The sequence below is a fragment of the Dasypus novemcinctus genome, chromosome 2, assembly GCF_030445035.2.
Source record: "Dasypus novemcinctus isolate mDasNov1 chromosome 2, mDasNov1.1.hap2, whole genome shotgun sequence".
Lineage (NCBI taxonomy): Eukaryota > Metazoa > Chordata > Mammalia > Cingulata > Dasypodidae > Dasypus > Dasypus novemcinctus.
The window spans coordinates 76,195,359-76,213,236 of record NC_080674.1 but is presented as its reverse complement, the minus strand read 5'-3'; the positions used below and the strand labels follow the sequence as shown (position 1 = coordinate 76,213,236).

General features: G+C 39.2%; 1 protein-coding gene across 3 annotated transcripts in view; it reads right to left on the bottom strand.

The window, feature by feature from the left end:
- Positions 1-4,660: 4,660 nt before the first annotated feature.
- Positions 4,661-17,878, bottom strand: part of HMGCR (3-hydroxy-3-methylglutaryl-CoA reductase) — a 31,968-nt gene continuing 18,750 nt past the window's right edge. For all 3 annotated transcript variants that reach the window (XM_004466530.5, XM_071208660.1, XM_058274941.2), the window contains 9 exons: positions 10,875-11,069; positions 10,355-10,513; positions 10,041-10,198; positions 8,854-8,959; positions 7,560-7,730; positions 7,093-7,233; positions 6,840-6,998; positions 6,286-6,440; positions 4,661-6,130 (listed from right to left, as the gene is read on the bottom strand). In XM_004466530.5, coding sequence (XP_004466587.1) covers positions 6,076-6,130; positions 6,286-6,440; positions 6,840-6,998; positions 7,093-7,233; positions 7,560-7,730; positions 8,854-8,959; positions 10,041-10,198; positions 10,355-10,513; positions 10,875-11,069 — 1,299 coding nt within the window. In that variant the 3' untranslated portion in view covers positions 4,661-6,075. The remainder of the gene's footprint in view (positions 6,131-6,285; positions 6,441-6,839; positions 6,999-7,092; positions 7,234-7,559; positions 7,731-8,853; positions 8,960-10,040; positions 10,199-10,354; positions 10,514-10,874; positions 11,070-17,878) is intronic.

Sequence of the window (17,878 nt, the reverse complement as noted above, 5' to 3'; positions counted from 1 at the left end):
TTCTGCCTACAAGAGAACTACAAGAGACCCCAGGCAAGATTTCACTTTGAGTACAGAAAAAAAAGATCAACTTTTATTTGTATATAGTTATAATTTTTGATAATGTACGTAATACAATCATATATTATATAATTTATTAAAAATACAATTTGTTGGAGGTGTGTATCAATTTTTTTTTCCTGATGGAATGTTCAAGGTTTGGATTCCACTGGCCTAAGTAGACACTCTGTCCTAAGCAAGGTAAGGTGTCTTTCCCCAAGAGCTTTCCATTTAAAATGGCAGTGGTCCAGACTATACCATGGAACTATACCAAGGAAAAGCTTTAAGCTTTTGTTCCATAACAAGGACAGTGCAATATGAATGAGAGCAACCAGGTACTCTACAAATCAGAACATTTTGCTATTAAGAGCTATGGAGGTTTAAGAACGAGGTAGTCCTGCTCTCACAGGTTATACCCTAGATCAGTAGAGATGAAGGAAGTAGACCAAAACTTGTTGGTTTCACTGTAAGAGCCCTTTGAAGCTAAAGCCCAAGTCCAGACTGTGAAACAATGGACAGAAAGGTAGAGGTTCCTCTGTTGTCTCCATTATGAGCTTCAGGGCTAGCAGAGAGCTGGGGAGTCAGGTTCTTCCACCACAGTCATTTAAAGTTAACAGTACTCTGGACTTGCTCTATGTCCAATTCTTCTACTACACACAATCCCTGCCAATTTTAGAGTGGTGACTGATGTGAAGAGCTTCTTCAACCCTTCCACCCCACACACTAAGCCATTTAATATTTGCAGGGGACATGAATGCAAGGAGCTTCATTATCAGCACAGGCTAAATGACCAAAACCCATCTATTTTGGATTACTTTCTGATGCTGTCTTACCAAAAGTTTCCTCAACAATACACATAAGGGGCCTGTGTGCTTTATATTTGCTTCAGAATTAATTGGAATTGTCGGTTGAATCGGTTTCTTGCCTCTGAATAATCCTGCTATAGGGCTGCAACCCTAGTAAGTTACAGTACAAAGGAGTCAATCATTGGAGTGAAAGGGTGGGTTAAGGATGGTAAGTGGATAATGGTACATGCGAACCCTTTCAGAAGTTCCAACTATTTAGCTCTTCGACAGTAAAGAATGCTGGTTTTGGGAAACAGACTTTGGCCCAGTGGTTAGGGCGTCCGTCTACCATATGGGAGGTCCGCGGTTCAAACCCCGTGCCTCCTTGACCCGTGTGGAGCTGGCCATGCGCAGCGCTGATGCGCGCAAGGAGTGCCGGGCCACGCAAGGGTGTCCCCAGCGTGGGGGAGCCCCACGCGCAGGAGTGCGCCCGTGAGGAAAGCCGCCCAGCGTGAAAAGAAAGAGCAGCCTGCCCAGGAATGGCGCCGCCCACACTTCCCGTGCCGCTGATGACAACAGAAGCGGACAAAGAAACAAGACGCAGCGAATAGACACCAAGAACAGACAACCAGGGGAGGGGGGGAAATTAAATAAATAAATAAATCTTAAAAAAAAAAAAAAAAAGAATGCTGGTTTTTGTTTTTGTCCTCCACCATCTTGGCCCTTGGGAGTGCAGGGAACTAGATAAAGGAAAGGGAAGGGATAATTGACTTAAATATCTCTTCTCTGCAGGTACTGCTGTCTTTCCATAAATTGAAGGCAAAGACTTTCAGCATTGCTGAAGGGTCGCAGGTGGTACAGGGCCTGGGGAGACACCATAACCAAATAACATTTTCTACTTGGTTAGTTGCTACATCTTTCTAGGATTAATCCTAATTATCTTTATGAACCAGTGCTTGGACTCTCCATGGGTATTTTCCAGTTGTGTGCTTCTGAAGAAACAATGTTTTAAGACCTTTCAAAAGTATTAGAGCAGCAGCAGTGCCTGCAAACTTGTTAGAACTGCCAATTTTCTGGCATCTCAGTTGGAATCTGAAACCCTGGGGGTAGGACCCAGCAATCTTTTTTGTTTTCCTAAAGATTTTTTTTTTTCTCTCCTCTTCCCACCCCCCCCATTGTCTGTTCTCTGTGTCCATTTTGTTGCGTGTTCATCTTTGTCCGCTTCTGTTGTCAGGGGCACAGGAATGTCTCTTTGTTGCGTCTTCTTGCTGCGTCAATTCTGTGTGCGTGGCGCCATTCCTGGGCAGGCTGCACTTTCTTTCGCACTAGGCGGCTCTCCTTACGGGGCGCACTCCTTGCGCATGGGGCTCCCCTACGCAGGGGACACCCCTGCGTGGCTCGGCACTCCTTGCGCGCATCAGCACTGCGCATGGGCCAGCTCCACACGGGTCAAGGAGGCTGGGGTTTGAACCGCGGACCTCCCATGTGGTAGACGGACGCCCTAACCACTGCCCGCTACCCCCAGCGATCTTTTTTAATAAAGCCCTCCATGCAAATGTGATATAAATTTGTGTTCGAGAACCACTTTTGTGTTCTGCTTCGCAACTCCAGGTGTTGTCACAAGGCGCTATTTTATTGGCTTTAAGGAGCAGTTGTTTGAAAATTTCTCACACCCTGACCACAAGAGTGCTCCTAACTCCATCAGCAGCTCTCAAAAATTTCCTCAGGGGGGGAAAAGGGCAGAGGGCGAAGGAAGCTGAGGGGAGAGGTTTCCCTGAACACCAAAATGAAAATCTATTAAACTTAAAACAATTGTAAATTAAATTATTTGCCACATTCTCTTGCCTCCCAGTGAATAGGATCTAAATTTCTGTTATTTTAGCCAAGTAGATTATTAATAAAAATTCAGCCTTGTCCAGAAGAGGATCATAGTTTGACAAACATTAACCTTGAAAAAATCTCTACAATGAATTTTTTACTTGCTCTGGTGCTTTCACTTCAAACTTCTGTACAGATTAGTATTAAATATGTTCGGCTGTTCTATGTCCTGTTTTGAACTCAGACCCTAAGATGAGGAAAAATCATGTCCTGCCACAAGCATCTCACACTGCTCATCAAATCACCCAAGCAGAAGGCGGGTGAAGGTCTCACTGCCTACTGTCTAGTCTGCCTTGCTGGGAAAGCAGCTGACTCCACGGGTGATCAGTGGTCATTTCAGGAGAAAAATTCAAACTGCTCTCTAGTTATCTGCCTTTTAGTTCTTGATGACTAATACACTACAGCAGAAGGGTACACCGTAATTCCAAGTAAATGAAGGTTGACTCTTCTAAAAGGCTAATCTCAGCTATATCAAGCGGTACAACTTCCCAGAAACTCTCTAATTAGTCTGGTATATAGTAGTTTAAATGCACACCCGCAATAGCCATTTTTGTTTTTTGGCTGCCCAAGCTTTATCTCTTCTTCTTTCCAACCAACCCTCCCACCCTCAATATCTAAAGTAGTCTCGTTAAGATGATCAATCTAAGGACTCACCTCCTACTATAATAGCTTAAGGGGACACCAGATCCTCTCCTTTCCGTACCTCATTATGGACAGGGAACAGCGCATTTGACCTTGATCAATTTGACTTTCTTCCAAGACTTTAAGTCATGAGGAGTGGTAAGAAATCACTAGCTTTATTTTTTCCCCTCAACAAGTGTGTTCAGACCCAACTATTCTTGGAAATAAACCAGTTCAATAATTCCTACTTCCTGACCCCTAGGAACAGCCTTGATTCTAAATCCTTTCCTAAACATGTTTCCCTCATTCCCCCACCCCAGCCTCTAATAATCCCCATTTGCCTAAATTAAGTTAGCCAGAACTTGTTTCTTTTGCCTGCAATTAAAATAGCCTAAGTAAACTACAGCAGGATATTCAACTTGGAAGTTGAGAACCAGTAGCCCCAAGCCCTAGGTGTTTGTGATCCAATATTATCCAGAAAAAAATATCAACATAAACAAGAGACGATCTTGTCTATTCTAAAGTTCCTGGGCTGCAAAACCTACCAATCCACCAAGATTGGTTCAAAAAAAGCAGTATCCCTTTTCAAGCAGTTATGCAACAAAGGAGCAGGCCATAGAAAGTGGAAACCCCTCATCTCTGAAGTTGTAAAGGGTATACTAAAAGGTAAGTAGGGGTAATTTATCATTTTAAAGGTTGTAATCAAATAGGAACAGACAGTAAACACCACTTAAGAACAAAGGCAGTGTCAAGTTTATCTGAAACTAATCAAGCCCTCCAAGAATGAGAGAGGTCATTTTAATGCACATACCACCAACCTGCCATTACTCTAGAGGTGGAGAATATAACGATAAACGGTCTGGGGCTCCCAGCATGAACTAGATGTTACCACTCTGGACAGCCTTTACAAGCTTCCAGGCATGAGGCCTGGGGTTAATCCAAATAAAAAGGTTACCTCTGTACTTACAAGTATTAACTACCTTTTCATTATTTACTGGAACTGGAAAAAAAGTACTCTATAACAAAATGTATACCATTTAGTAATTGTTCAAAACACTGATTTGGCAAGATGATGTTAGTTACAGCCACCAAAACGAAAATTCAGCATATTTTTCACTGCCATTTGGTGGAAAGATAAATCAGAAGTCACTGGCTGAAAAGTCACAAGGGAAGCAATTTAAACTTTACATATAATAGAAAAGGTAAATCATCCATAACAATACTATGGACACAATCATTCAGAGGCTCTCCATGCTGCCACAGCACTAGTGGAATGTTTTACAGAGTCCATCTCCTACACAAGACACCAACTTTCCAAGACCAACACTTAACAAAACTTTAGATGTAATACAAAATAAGGAGTTCTTTATTTATACAAAACTTGTACATTAAAAAAAGAATTAAGATTCAACAACTCTGCTGACCCCTGATGAAGCTAAGAGCTTTGTGGTCCATCCAAGAGCCCTGTATGACTGTTTCACAGTCACCAACCTCCTGGCCATGGGAGCAACGTCCACTCCTCCAGGGCCATTCACGTGGCTCCTTCACTGGCTCTCAAAGCACTTTCCCTTTCATCAGGCTCCACAAGGAAAGCAGGGTCTCCTAGACAGTATTAAAGGACACTCTCCTACAGCCCAAATGGGAGTATTTTATCAGTATACATGTTGATTTGTATTTATTTTAACTCCTAGGATAAGATGCTTTATTACAACATATACAGATTTGATACATTTGTTTACAAAAAATTATCTAGAATTTTCCCGCTAAATAAAATGTCTTTTAAGAAATTTAAGTTGACTTAGAGAAATGGTGTTTTTCTTTCAAATTTGTATATTCCATGTTTTGAGTTCTGAGAGGTCACCAACTTGTTTATACTTGATAAGCAAGAGTGGCCCTCATCTAAGCAACACTAAGAGCTCTTGTATCTTTAGTAGTAGAGTGCACAAACCTCTGCATTTCTTAGAGTCTTATGTTGAAAGACATGGTACAGACAATCTAGACAAACACTTATATTTAGATAAGAGGTTTCTCTGAACAAGTAGCCTGTAGCAATAAATATGCAGTGATTTGTTTTCTTGATAGAGAACTATTTAGCACTGCTTAGCACATTATTCTGTAGTTAGGAAATAAAAGTGATTCTTCTCTTGAAGAAAGAAGGTCCCCTTCTGAAGAATAATGTTTAAAAGCTACCAAAAAAAATTCAAGACAGACCAGCACCAAATGAAGTATTAGTTCACAAAAAATAAACTTAGTTCTTATTTCTGAATGTTCTATAACCCAGACTAAATAATTTAACTATAAAACCAGGAATTTTGTCAGCTACGGTCTAAGTTTAAAATCCACTTTCAAAATGGGGCAGTATTGGGGCAGGGAAACTCAGACTGATCACCTTGAGCTTCATAAATTTCATCAAAATAAAAAAAAAAAAAAAGACAATTTTTTCCCAGCTTGTATTCTCTTTCAAAAGTGAGCTGTAGATTTAATGCTGTGATGCACTGAAGCATAATATCCATGTTGAGATCTTTCCAGAGGGCACAGCATGTAAATCACTAAACTGTTGTCAGATTGGAAGACTCTCCACAGAAAGAAAGATGTCAGATCTCTCGGGAAGAGCCTAATACCAAGTAGTCGCCTCACTGATCATGTCTAGTAATCCTCAATAAAAAACTGCATTGAGCTTTTTAATTCACAGATTTTATGTTAGTCCTTTAGAATCCAATGCTGGGGTTTCAATTCAGAACTGCCGAGCTATTCAAGTAGCCTTCTTGGTGCAAGTTCCTTGGAGGGTTTGTAAATTTATCTTTGACCTATGGCAGAAAAACACAAAATAGTGGTATAGATAATCATATCATAATATATAACAAAATATCCTAAGTGCAGAATTTTACTGACTCTGAGGTTTTTCCCTATGTATTTTAAATACAGGTTTTGAAAGCATGTTAAATGTATCTTTAAGTTCTACCTGTTGTGAATCATGTGACTTTTAACAAGATGTCCTGCTGCCAGTGCTGCTATCAGTGACAATTCTCCAGACATTACTGTTGCACACACAATTCTGGCAAGCTGCCGGGCATTTTCCCCAGGATTGTCTTTGCATGCTCCTTGAACACCTAGCATCTGCAACCAGAGACACAACAAGTTTCACTCACATCGATTAAAATAAGGATAACTACAATGTCATCAGAGTAGAACTAGACTCCACTGGAAGTACTAAGTTTGTGATATTTAACAACCAGTACTGGCAACATACATACCACAACTAACATAACATTTACAGCCTGGATGACACTGACTGCAGTTACTCAAAGTAGATAAAACATTTCCATATTTGTCCCCTTAATATCCTTTCTAAACATTTAAAAAGCATATTTCTGAACATGCTTATTTGGTGCACTGGACAAGGCTGACGGGACACAAAAGAGCCTAAAGACCAGCTAAAATATATTGAGTGATATGTGGTGTCAGGTAGAAGTAGGCTCGATGTCACTGGACTCTGTGCCTTATGCTCCTTCATACCTGCAGACAGGCTTGCTGAGGCAGCAGGTTGGTCCCACCACCCACAGTTCCTATTTCTATTGATGGCATGGTGCAGCTGATATGCAAATCTTCGTTTGTGGGACCACCTGCTTCCATTAAAGTAATACAGTTTGAGCTGCCAACATTCTGTGCTGCATCCTGAGGGAAAAGAAAGAAAAAAGACAAAATGTGAAATAGACTTCCTTCATCTAGAGCAACGTAACAGAAGAGAAGTGGAGTCTGGACACCTCACCTGTCCACAAGCAATGTAGATAGCAGTTACAATATTGGCCGCATGAGCATTGTAGCCGCCTATGCTTCCAGCCATGGCAGAGCCCACCAGGTTCTTATTAACGTTTACCTCAATCATAGCTTCCGTAGTAGTCTTTAATACCTAGAAAACAGAGTTGCATACACTTTACATCTTCCTCAGAAGATTCACGGACCTGTTACCCAGATCTATCTCTGTACCTCCAGAAAACTAGGGAATTTAGATATGGCCCCATTTAAGCCCTGCCTCCAAAAAAAAAAAAAAAAAAATCAGTAAAGTTTGTTACTGTGACTAGCACACAGAGGCAGGTGGGGCAAAGAAAGATGGAGCAGTCATCTTGATGTAATATCCTATAAATTAACTTTATTTAAAGTGTTAATACTCCTTTCCCCAATTTTTTAAAAAGTATTTGAAGGTTAATAAAATAAAATATTAATCTGGTCACTCACTTCTCTGACAACCTTGGCTGGAATGACAGCTTCACAAACAACAGACTTTCCTCTTCCCTCTATCCAATTTATAGCAGCAGGCTTTTTGTCAGTACAATAGTTGCCACTAACTGCAAGAATCTGCATCTCAGGGAAAAGTTCTTGAAGTTTTGAAAGTGCTTTCTCTGTACCCTATTAAGAAACAAACAAACAAAAAAAGAAACAAAAAAATTATGATTCATAAAAGGTTCACTTTTCTAGATCAGAAGGCTTTTACGTGTACCTTCAAATATTTCTAATTATAATAATTACAATTCAAAGAAACTGAGCACAAAAGTAATAGCTGTTTTATTATTCATTGCAGTGACTAAATTCTCAGTAGGGTGTGTTTCTTTTCAGGTATGAGAACCAAATTCTTTTTGGGCAAGATGAACAGGTTGTACATAATATAAAAATGAATATATAATAACACTTAAAAATATTCAATGAGAATAGAATACTCATATTCACATTATCACTGGGAAATGACTAACTCAACCTATTAACAATTTGTAATAAATTCCCTCTCCTAGTCATTAAACTGTTACTCAAGAGCCTGAGAGTTACCAAGCCTATAAAGAGAAGTGGGTCATTAAAATCAGTTTTATGATTTACATTACATAAAACATAAAGAAGCCTTTCAATGACTTCCAATTAACTGGATCCAATTAACAATGCACATCTCAATAAACCAAAATAAATTTATTGAAATTTTTAAAGCTTATGTATTCAGTTACTACTTATAATTGTCCTTATAAACAGGTAAATCACAAAATAAACTTGGCTAACCTGACTAATGACTATATTATTTTGCACTCTGGTACCTAAACAAATACCAGGAGAATAAAACACAGGGCATTCCAATCTTCATAGAAGGTGGTAATTGAAATAAATGGACTATAAACAAGAACTATAGCTGGCTTCTTTTTTTTCCCTTTCTTTCTTTTATATAGCTGGCCTCTTAACACATGGCTGAAATTTCTGGAAGGGGTCAGCTTCAAAGTTTACAGCACAAAGTTTTTAGTGTTAACCCCTAGGATTTCTTATATACCATGAGTTACACATCAATCAATCTTCACCTTAATAAAAATATTTTAGTTAATTCTTTGAATAAGTAATATATGTACCATGGTGCAAATTCCAAAGTCAGAAGGACACAAAGTAAAAAGCAAGTCTGCTCACAAATATATCCCTGATATGCAGTTCCTCTCTCCTAAGAAAACCATTTTTAATAGTTTTGTGTATAAAAATTCAGATATAGTTTACCCATGCTCACCTTTGAAATCATGTTCATCCCCATAGCATCACCTGTCCTAGACTGAAAACGGATATAAAGGTTGCGCCCAGCCAGACTTGTATGAATTTTTTGTAGACGTGCAAATCTGTAAACAAAAGATGCAAACCTTTATTTTTTAAGAGGAAGTTATCTTAAAATCTAGAACAGTCACCTCATTTTACATATAAGGGAGATTGCATGGAGGAGGTTACATATTAAATGTATTTCTTTTTTAGCCAAACATATTAGGGATACTACTCCAATTTTCTCTCTTTCTTAGATGCCACAAGAAGGGAAAGCTCCAGATAGTCATATATTAATAGAGAACTTAAAAAATCCAAATAAACAAACAAATAGCTTGAACTATACTGGGTATCATTTGTACTGATTATGCTTCATTATATATTCAATTTTCTGCCTTCAAAGTAAATGTACTATAGTAATACTTCCATCCTGTTTGGAAAAGTATTTTCTGTTCCAATCTACAGAAGAATGCCTTATAATTTTTTTTTTTAAAAGATTTATTTTTTTTATTTTTTATTTAATCAACCCCCATTCCCCGGTTGTCCGTTCTCTGTGTCTATTTGCTGCGTCTTGTTTCTTTGTCCGCTTCTGTTGTCGTCAGCGGCACGGGAAGTGTGGGCGGCACCATTCCTGGGCAGGCTGCACTTTCTTTCGCGCTGGGCGGCTCTCCTTACGGGCGCACTCCTTGTGCGTGGGGCTCCCCTACGCGAGGGACATCCCTGCGTGGCATGGCACTCCTTGCGCGCATCAGCACTGCGCATGGGCCAGCTCCACACGGGTCAAGGAGGCCCGGGGTTTGAACCGCGGACCTCCCATGTGGTAGACGGACGCCCTAACCACTGGGCCAAGTCCATTTCCCTTATAATTCTAAGTCAAAACTCCCCAGCAAAGTTAAGTCTTTTCAAAGTGAGCCTTCTAAAAGCAACACAGAAACTTGCCAGCTCATAGTTTTTTCTGACTTACTTCTATTCATTTGGACCAAGGACATTCTTTTTGCTTTCCCAACTAAGCATGAATATTACACATTTTGAAGTACTGAAGTTGATATTTTGTTACATTATCTTAAGCACCCAATATTTTAGCAGTTATGTTTGGCAATCACAGAAAATGGCCCAGGTTTGAAATAAGAATAACCATATATTTAAATCCACTCACACGCCTACCTGCTGGTGCTATCAAATGCTTCCTTCATCACTATGAATCCTTCAGGTGTTTCAAGCCAGGCCTTCACTTCTGCGGAGTCACAAGCACGGGGAAGACGCACCACTGGGCCTCGAGTCATTCCGTCTGCAAGGATTCGGCTGCTGGCACCACCACCAAGCTATGCAGAGCATGTTACAGGCACACATTAATCCTAACACACTTCCACCCAACACTCTGCCCATAAGGTGTCCTTGATTGTCCCTAAACCTCTTCTTGTTGTCTTGCCTAGAATGCACTTATTTTAAAACAGGTAAATGTATAAAGGGCAACTTACACCTATTGCTCTGCAGCCTCTATTAGTGCTGGCCACAAGACAACCCTCCGTTGTTGCCATTGGAACCTGAAATTCTTTTCCATCCAAGCATAGGGGTCCTGCCACTCCAACAGGAATGGGCATATATCCAATAACATTCTCACAACAAGCTCCCATCACCTAAAAGGTAAAGCCAAGTACGAAATGAAAAATCTATATTGTAAATACACAGTAACTCATCTCAGCCCTTGTCATTAACTTTCTTTAAAATTAATCCTTCAGTATATTTTTTCAACAAAACTATTTTTTATTTACTCTTTAAGTGTTTAAAATGCTAATCTATGACTAATGACTATAAACAACAGCAGAGAAAAGTATTCTGAATTTCTATAACCTACTGCAAAAGCAGAAAACAAAATTACATGAAAATAATTTAAAGAAGAAAATGTTTTATAATACTATGTGCATACCAAAGACTAGCCCAGAAAAAAATATTAAAAAGTTACAAAGTAAACCCTCTCTAATAAAAAAAATAGCATACCAAGGAGTAATTATAGTCCCTGTAAGGTAGATACTGGAGAGAAGAAGGCTCTGGAAGCTTTTCGGAAAGTATCTGTCGGCGAATAGATACACCTCGTTCATGGGTTTCCATCAGAGTTTCCAATTTGTAAGCTGGGATATGCTTAGCATTGACTAATCGGATGACCTCAGCATCACTAAGGAATTTTGCACCTTTCTAAACAAATGGAATAAAAAGGAGGGAAGGGATGGAGATGATACAAGACTCGAAGGATTTTATTTCATTTTATTCATAATAACCAATTTAATATAAACAATGCAAAACTGAAATATAAATCTTTTCTACATCAGTATAGTTTTTGTAATAAATAACTTATTTAATATAAACAATACCAAATAAAATATACCATATCATTGCAGTTTTAAATAATGCAAAGATATGAATGCATTAATACACATTAAAAAGAAAAATCAATGCGCTTTTCCTTGGTAAAATGTATGTTACATATAGCAGTTTTTGTTCAAACTCCACTAAATTTTGGTAAATTTTATTTTTAATTTTTTAAATAGGTAATATATTCACAATTTAAAAAAATTTATAAAAAGATATGTAATATTAAGTCTTCTTCCACCAGTCTTTCATCTGCCCAGTTCTTCTCTATCTATGCTGAAATAGGTAAACAAGTAATTGCTGCTTTGCTTTGCTAGATATCCTACCAGTGATTTTTTTAATGCATACTCAAGTTTTATATATAACTTCTCCCTCTTTATTATCCCAAATATTAATAGTAGCATACATCTTATTTTTAATTATCTTGAAGCACTTTCTATATCTGCACCTGAAACAAGGAGTTTCTTCATTCTACACTATAGCAGCATAATATTCCATTGTTTAGATAAGGCACAATTTATTTAGCTGGTCCCCTAATGGACATTAAGATTGTTTCCAAATTTTTGCTATTACAAAGATCGTTGGAATGATTAATCTTGTGCACGTCATTTCACACATGTGCAAATGTATAAGTACAAGTTTCTTTAAGTGCTGGGTCAAAGGGTATATATATTTATAACTCCAATAAATATCACCAAACTGGCGACCACCAGTGATGTAAGAGAATGCCTTTTTTCCCACAGTCTTATTTTTGTAAACTTCTGAATTTTTGCCAAACTAAATAAACTCAATGAAAACATCTTTAGTTTTAATTTTCATTTCTCTTATGAGGTTGATCATCTTTTCATATATTTATAAGCTATTCATATTTCTTTTTCTGAAAACTGATTATACTGATTATTTCTTCTTTTTAAAAAAATTAGATTGTTAGTCTCATCAATGTGTAGAAGCTTTTATATATTAGGGAGATTAGTCCTTTAGTCTTGTATACAAGTTGCCAATACCTTACCCTCATTTATGAATAGTTGTCTTTAGATTGTTTATTGTGATGATATACATATATTGATGATGATGACGTATCACCTCAACAGATCAAAAATCTTAAATAATTCTGTGCCTACTACCTGTGGTTCATTAAAGGATTTTCTTTGCAAGCACCTACTATATACATGACTCACTTGTGACATGGATATGGACTCAACCTTCTAAGAGCTTAATGTCTAAAAATGGAAGGGAAGAGGATTTGGCCCAATGGATAGGGCACCTGCCTACCACATGGGAGGTCCACAGTTCAAACCCTGGGCCTCCTTGACCCATGTGGAGCTGGCCCATGCGCAGTGCTGATGCACACAAGGAGTGCCATACTGTGCAACGGTGTCTTCCCCATAGGGGAGCCCCACATGCAAGGAGTACACCCCGTAAGAAGAGCTATCCTGTGTGAGAGCAGTTGTCTGCTCTCTGTGTCCATTTGCTGTGTGTTCTGTGTCTCCTATCCTTTCACAGTGGCACCTAGAATCTGTGTCTCTCTTTTAAAAATTTTATTTATTATTTGTTTATTTATTACCCCCTCCTTGCAGCTCGTTTTGCTGTCTGCTCTCTGTCCATTCGCTGCGTGTTCTTCTTTTTTAAAAAATGTCTAATAATGGAAGATTATCATATAAGCACGTGATGCAAGCAACAAGGTGCACGTGCAATTTAAAAGGCACAAAGAGGGGAAGTGGACGTGGCTCAACTGATATAGCATCTGTGTACCATATGGAGGGTCTAGAGTTTGATCCCCAAGGCGTCCTAACCCATGTGGTGAGCTGGCCCACGCACAGTGCTGCCGCATGCAAGGACTGCCGTGCTATACAGGGGTGCCCCCGCATAGGGGTGCCCCATGCACAAGGAGTGCACCCCATAAGGAGAGCCCACCCCAAGTGAAAAAAGCGCAACCTGCCCAGGAGTGGCACTGCACACACGGAGAGCTGACACAGCAAGATGATGCAACGAAAAAAGAGATGCAGTTTCCTAGTGCTGCTAGAAAATGCAAGTGGACACAGAAGAATACACAGTGAACGGACACAGAGAGCAGACAATGGGGGGGAGGGAGAGAAATAAGTAAATCTTTAAAATATATATATATATATATATATATATATATAAAATGCATTCAGTGTAAATATTTCCTTTTAAAAAAAGAAATAAATAAAAGGCACAAAGAATTGAGGGAGCTTCAGAGAAAAAACTACTTCCAAATGGAGAAAATAAGGAAGGTTTCAAATGGGAAGGCAGCCATTTGCCCTAAAGATATGAATACCTGAGGACTGGAGGGTATCTCAGTTGACATGAACAACAGGAACCCAGAATTGGGGACTATGTTCAGAAAACAGTGACTAGTTTCAGTTCAAAGCTGTATGTTTAATAACGTGATGAAACACATTCAAGAATACAGCATTTTGCCTAGTCAAAATTCATTCTCACGTTGAATGAAGATATATTCAAAAGCTAACACATTGATGTTCTTTCATAATCTGTAACAAATGTTCCACAACAATTTAAGTGTTGGTGGAAGGGTGATGTATGGGAATTCTGCACATTATACATGATTGTTTTGTAAGCTCACAATTTCTCTAATTAAAAAGAAAAACCTATCGAAAAACTACTTTTATCTTTAAAGTTGGAAGTTTCAAACTTCAGATATTCTTACAGTTGAAAAAATGTAGAAACATTCAGTAGATCAATAACAAATCCCTTGAAGCAAAAGGAAAAGGAAAAGAAAGCCAATGACTAGAAGATCACATTGGTTAAGTTATTCAAATTATAATAAAGCAGCACAGAGCAATCCTGAAAACATTAATCCTTGGCTAGTGTGCATTAAATCCCCACCCAAACTAGCTTATCCGAGACCGCAATAAAGAACAGCATACCAGCACAGAATCAGAAGACAGGCTGTCATTCCCAGTGCTTCCCTACTCTGTTGTGTACCCTGACCTTGGCAAGTCTAAGATTTCATCTGTAAAATAAACTTACCTGCTCAACAGAATTATCAGTGAAAACTAACAAATATTTATTTAGAACATTCTGTGTAAAAGTCAAGGCCCTTATAACTGAGCCCAGTTCTGAAAAGAGCTAAAAACAAAAGCACCATAAAAATGGTTTTGGGGCTCTAAGGCAGGAGAGGATTTAAGTATAATTAAGAATATCAAAATAGAAGCAAATTCTGGCTTCCTATTAACTAAATGGCAGTATAAGATACTCCAGGGTGCTGATCCCTCATTCCCTCACAGAATCCTTGAACAACTAGCAAAAACTAGCAGAGAGATCTTCCTCAGAACTCTGGAAAATAGAGTTGCAGTAACTGGGCAAGTGCTGAATCAAGAAAACACAGCTTTAAAAATGGTGGGAGAAACTCATGGTGCCCTTGCTGGCCCCTCCCCCAGCCCATCCCCAGGGCGGGGTAGAGCTAGTCCATTCTACCGTTGTGGAGTCACCGCCCTGTTCCACAGGGAGCAGAGTAACTCTTACGAGCATACTAGGTACCTTTATGTCCCTGACAATCAGGTAGCATCTTGAAGGATTGAGCCATGAAACTCCTCTCTGGCTTGCCCTCCCAGAAGTTGCCCTGCACACAGAAGCAGCTTGCAGACGGCTAAGGCTAAAACAGTGTAAGAAACAATTAAGTCAAAGCAGCCTGGGGCAAAAGATTACCTGCCTTCAGTAATATAACAGAGCACCCTGGAAGGGGAGAAACCCTATTTCAGAGGGAGTAGAGGGGGGCATCCCAATTCCTATAAACAGGGGACCTCCTAAGATGACCAGCAGTCTCAAGCCCATGAAAATACTAAGGCTCAAAAAAGGGAAGGATGCTGCACTTTGCATTCACCTAGAGCTGATCTTGATAGTAGGGCTACATTCTGAAGAAGAGTACCAGCCAAAGCAGAGAAAATTTGCAAAGACTGTAAAAGGTGCTTTTTAAAATCAGTTTGCTTTTGTTAATCTTTCCTGGAACTCAAGGAAATCTGTCATATCACCAGCTGGCTACAAACTTAAGAAACAGACTTAATCCCAGAATAGTCTTACTGTTATTCTGCAATAGACTTATGTGTTTGTATACTAGCAATAGAAGAATTTTTATCATTGATATGGAGGCAGTGGCCACCAGAGGTTCTGAGGGGAGGGAGAGGGAAAATAGGTATAATATGGGGGCATTTTAAGGGCATTGGAATTGTCCTGAATGACACTGCAATAACAGATACAGGCCATTATATATCTTGTCATAACTCACAAAATTGTGTGGGAGAGAGTGTAAACTGTAATGTAAACTATAATACACACTTAGTGGCCATACTCCAATATCAACTGTAACACATGTAGCACACTAATGATGGATGTTGCTGATGTAGGAAAGTGCAGGAGGGGTAGGGAATGGGATATATATATATTTTTTTACTTTTTAAATTGAAGTATATTATTAATACATGAACATGCATGAACAATAAGTATATAGTAAAGATTGTGAACTTACAAAATAGACATACATAACATAACACAGGGGTCTCATACATCACCCTTCCACCAACACTGTGCATTGCTGTGAAACATTTGTTACAAACTATGTAAGAGCATCCTCAAAAGGGAATCCTTACATTTTTTATGTAACATTTATGTAATACAAATATCTTTAAAAAAATAAAACTTAATTAAAAAAAAAAAAGTACAGTGGGCAACAAAAGATTACAAGACACAAAAACAAAAAGGAAGTGATGGCCTAAGCTAAAGAACAGATAAAAATCCAGAAATCATCAATGAGGAATACCAGACTTTGGATATATTGGACAAAGACCTTAAAAAAAAAAACCCTCAATAGGCACAAAGAGATAAAGGAAAACACAGAGAAAGAACTATAGGAAATCAGGAAAACAATGATTAAAATATGAAAATTTCAATAGACAGAAATTTTAAAAAGGAACCAACCAGAAATACTAGAGTTGAAGACCATAACAACTGAAAATTCCCTAGAGGGTTTAACAGCAGATTGGAGTTGGCAGAAGAAAGAATCAGCAAACACAAAAACAACACAATTGAAATGGTTTGGAGGAGACAAGAGAACACAGATTGTTGGACACCTTTGTTTGTTAATATATGCATTATAGGAGGCTCAAATGGAGAAAAAAAGAGGCAGAAGGAATATTCAAAGAAATAATGGCAGAAAACATCCCAAATTTTAAAACATGAATATACACATTCAAGAAGCCCACTGAACAAAGTAATCACAACCAGACAAATAGTAGTCAACTGTCAAATGCCATGTACCATGGGAAAATTCTGAAAGTGGAAAAAGAAAAGCAACATGTTATGTACAAGGGAGTCCCAATAAAATTAAATGCAGGCTTCTCATTAGAGACCATGGAGACAAGAAGGCAATGGGACAAAATATTTAAAGGACTAAGTCAAAACAACTGCAAACCAAGAGCTGTACATCTGGCAAGACTGTGTTTCAAAAATGAAGGAGAGGGAAGCAGATTTGGCTCAACTGATAGAGTGCCTGCCTACCATTTGGGAGGTCCAGGGTTCAAACCCAGGGCCTCCTGACCCGTATGGTGAGCTGGCCCAAGCACAGTGCTGATGTGTGCAAGGAGTGCTGTGCCATGCAGGGGAGTCCCCCACAGAGGGGAGCCCATACACAAGGAGTGCACCCTGCAAGGAGAGTCACCCCACGCAAAAGAAGCGCAACCTGCCCAGGAATGGCACTGCACACACGGAGACAAGACACAGCAAGATGACGCAACAAAAAAGAGACACAGATTCGCGGTGCCGCTGACAAGAATGCAAGTGGAGACAGACAACACAGAGTGAATGAACACAGAGAGCAGACAATGGAGGGGGGAAGGAAGGGAGGGAAGAGAAATAAATAAAAAATAAATCTTTAAAAAAAAATGAAGGAGAAATGAGACATTCTGAGATAAGCAAAGGCTGAGACAGTTCATCACCACTAGACTGGCCCTACAAGAAATGCTAAAAGGAAATCTTCAGACCGAAAAGAAAGGACACTAGACAGTGGGTCAGAGCAGCATAAAGACCTCTTGTAGAGGTAACCTTATGGGTAATTATAAATGCCAGTTCTAAGGAATTGTATTTTTTTTTTTTTTTAAAGATTCATTTATCTATTTATTTCTTTCCCCTTTCCCCCCGACCCCGGTTGTCTGTTCTCTGTGTCTATTTGCTGTGTCAGCTCTCCGTGTGTGTGGCACCATTCCTGGGCAGGCTGCACTTTCTTTCACGCTGGGCGACTCTCCTTATGGGGCGCACTCCTTGAGCATGGGGCTCCCCTATGCGGGGGACACCCCTGCGTGGCACAGCAGTCCTTGTGCGCATCAGCACTGCGCATGGGCCAGCTGCACACAGGTCAAGGAGGCCCGGGGTTTGAACCACAGACCTCCCAGGTAGTAGACGGACACCCTAACCACTGAGCCAAGTCCACCGCCTGAATTGTATTGTTATAACTATACTTCTTACTTCTTACAGATTCCAAAATGCAAAATAGATAAAAATAAAACACGTATATTTTGGACATACAATATATAAAGATATAATTCAAACAAGTTGAACAAAAAGGTGTGGGGGTGAGTGGGTATAGGAAGAGTGTTATGTGT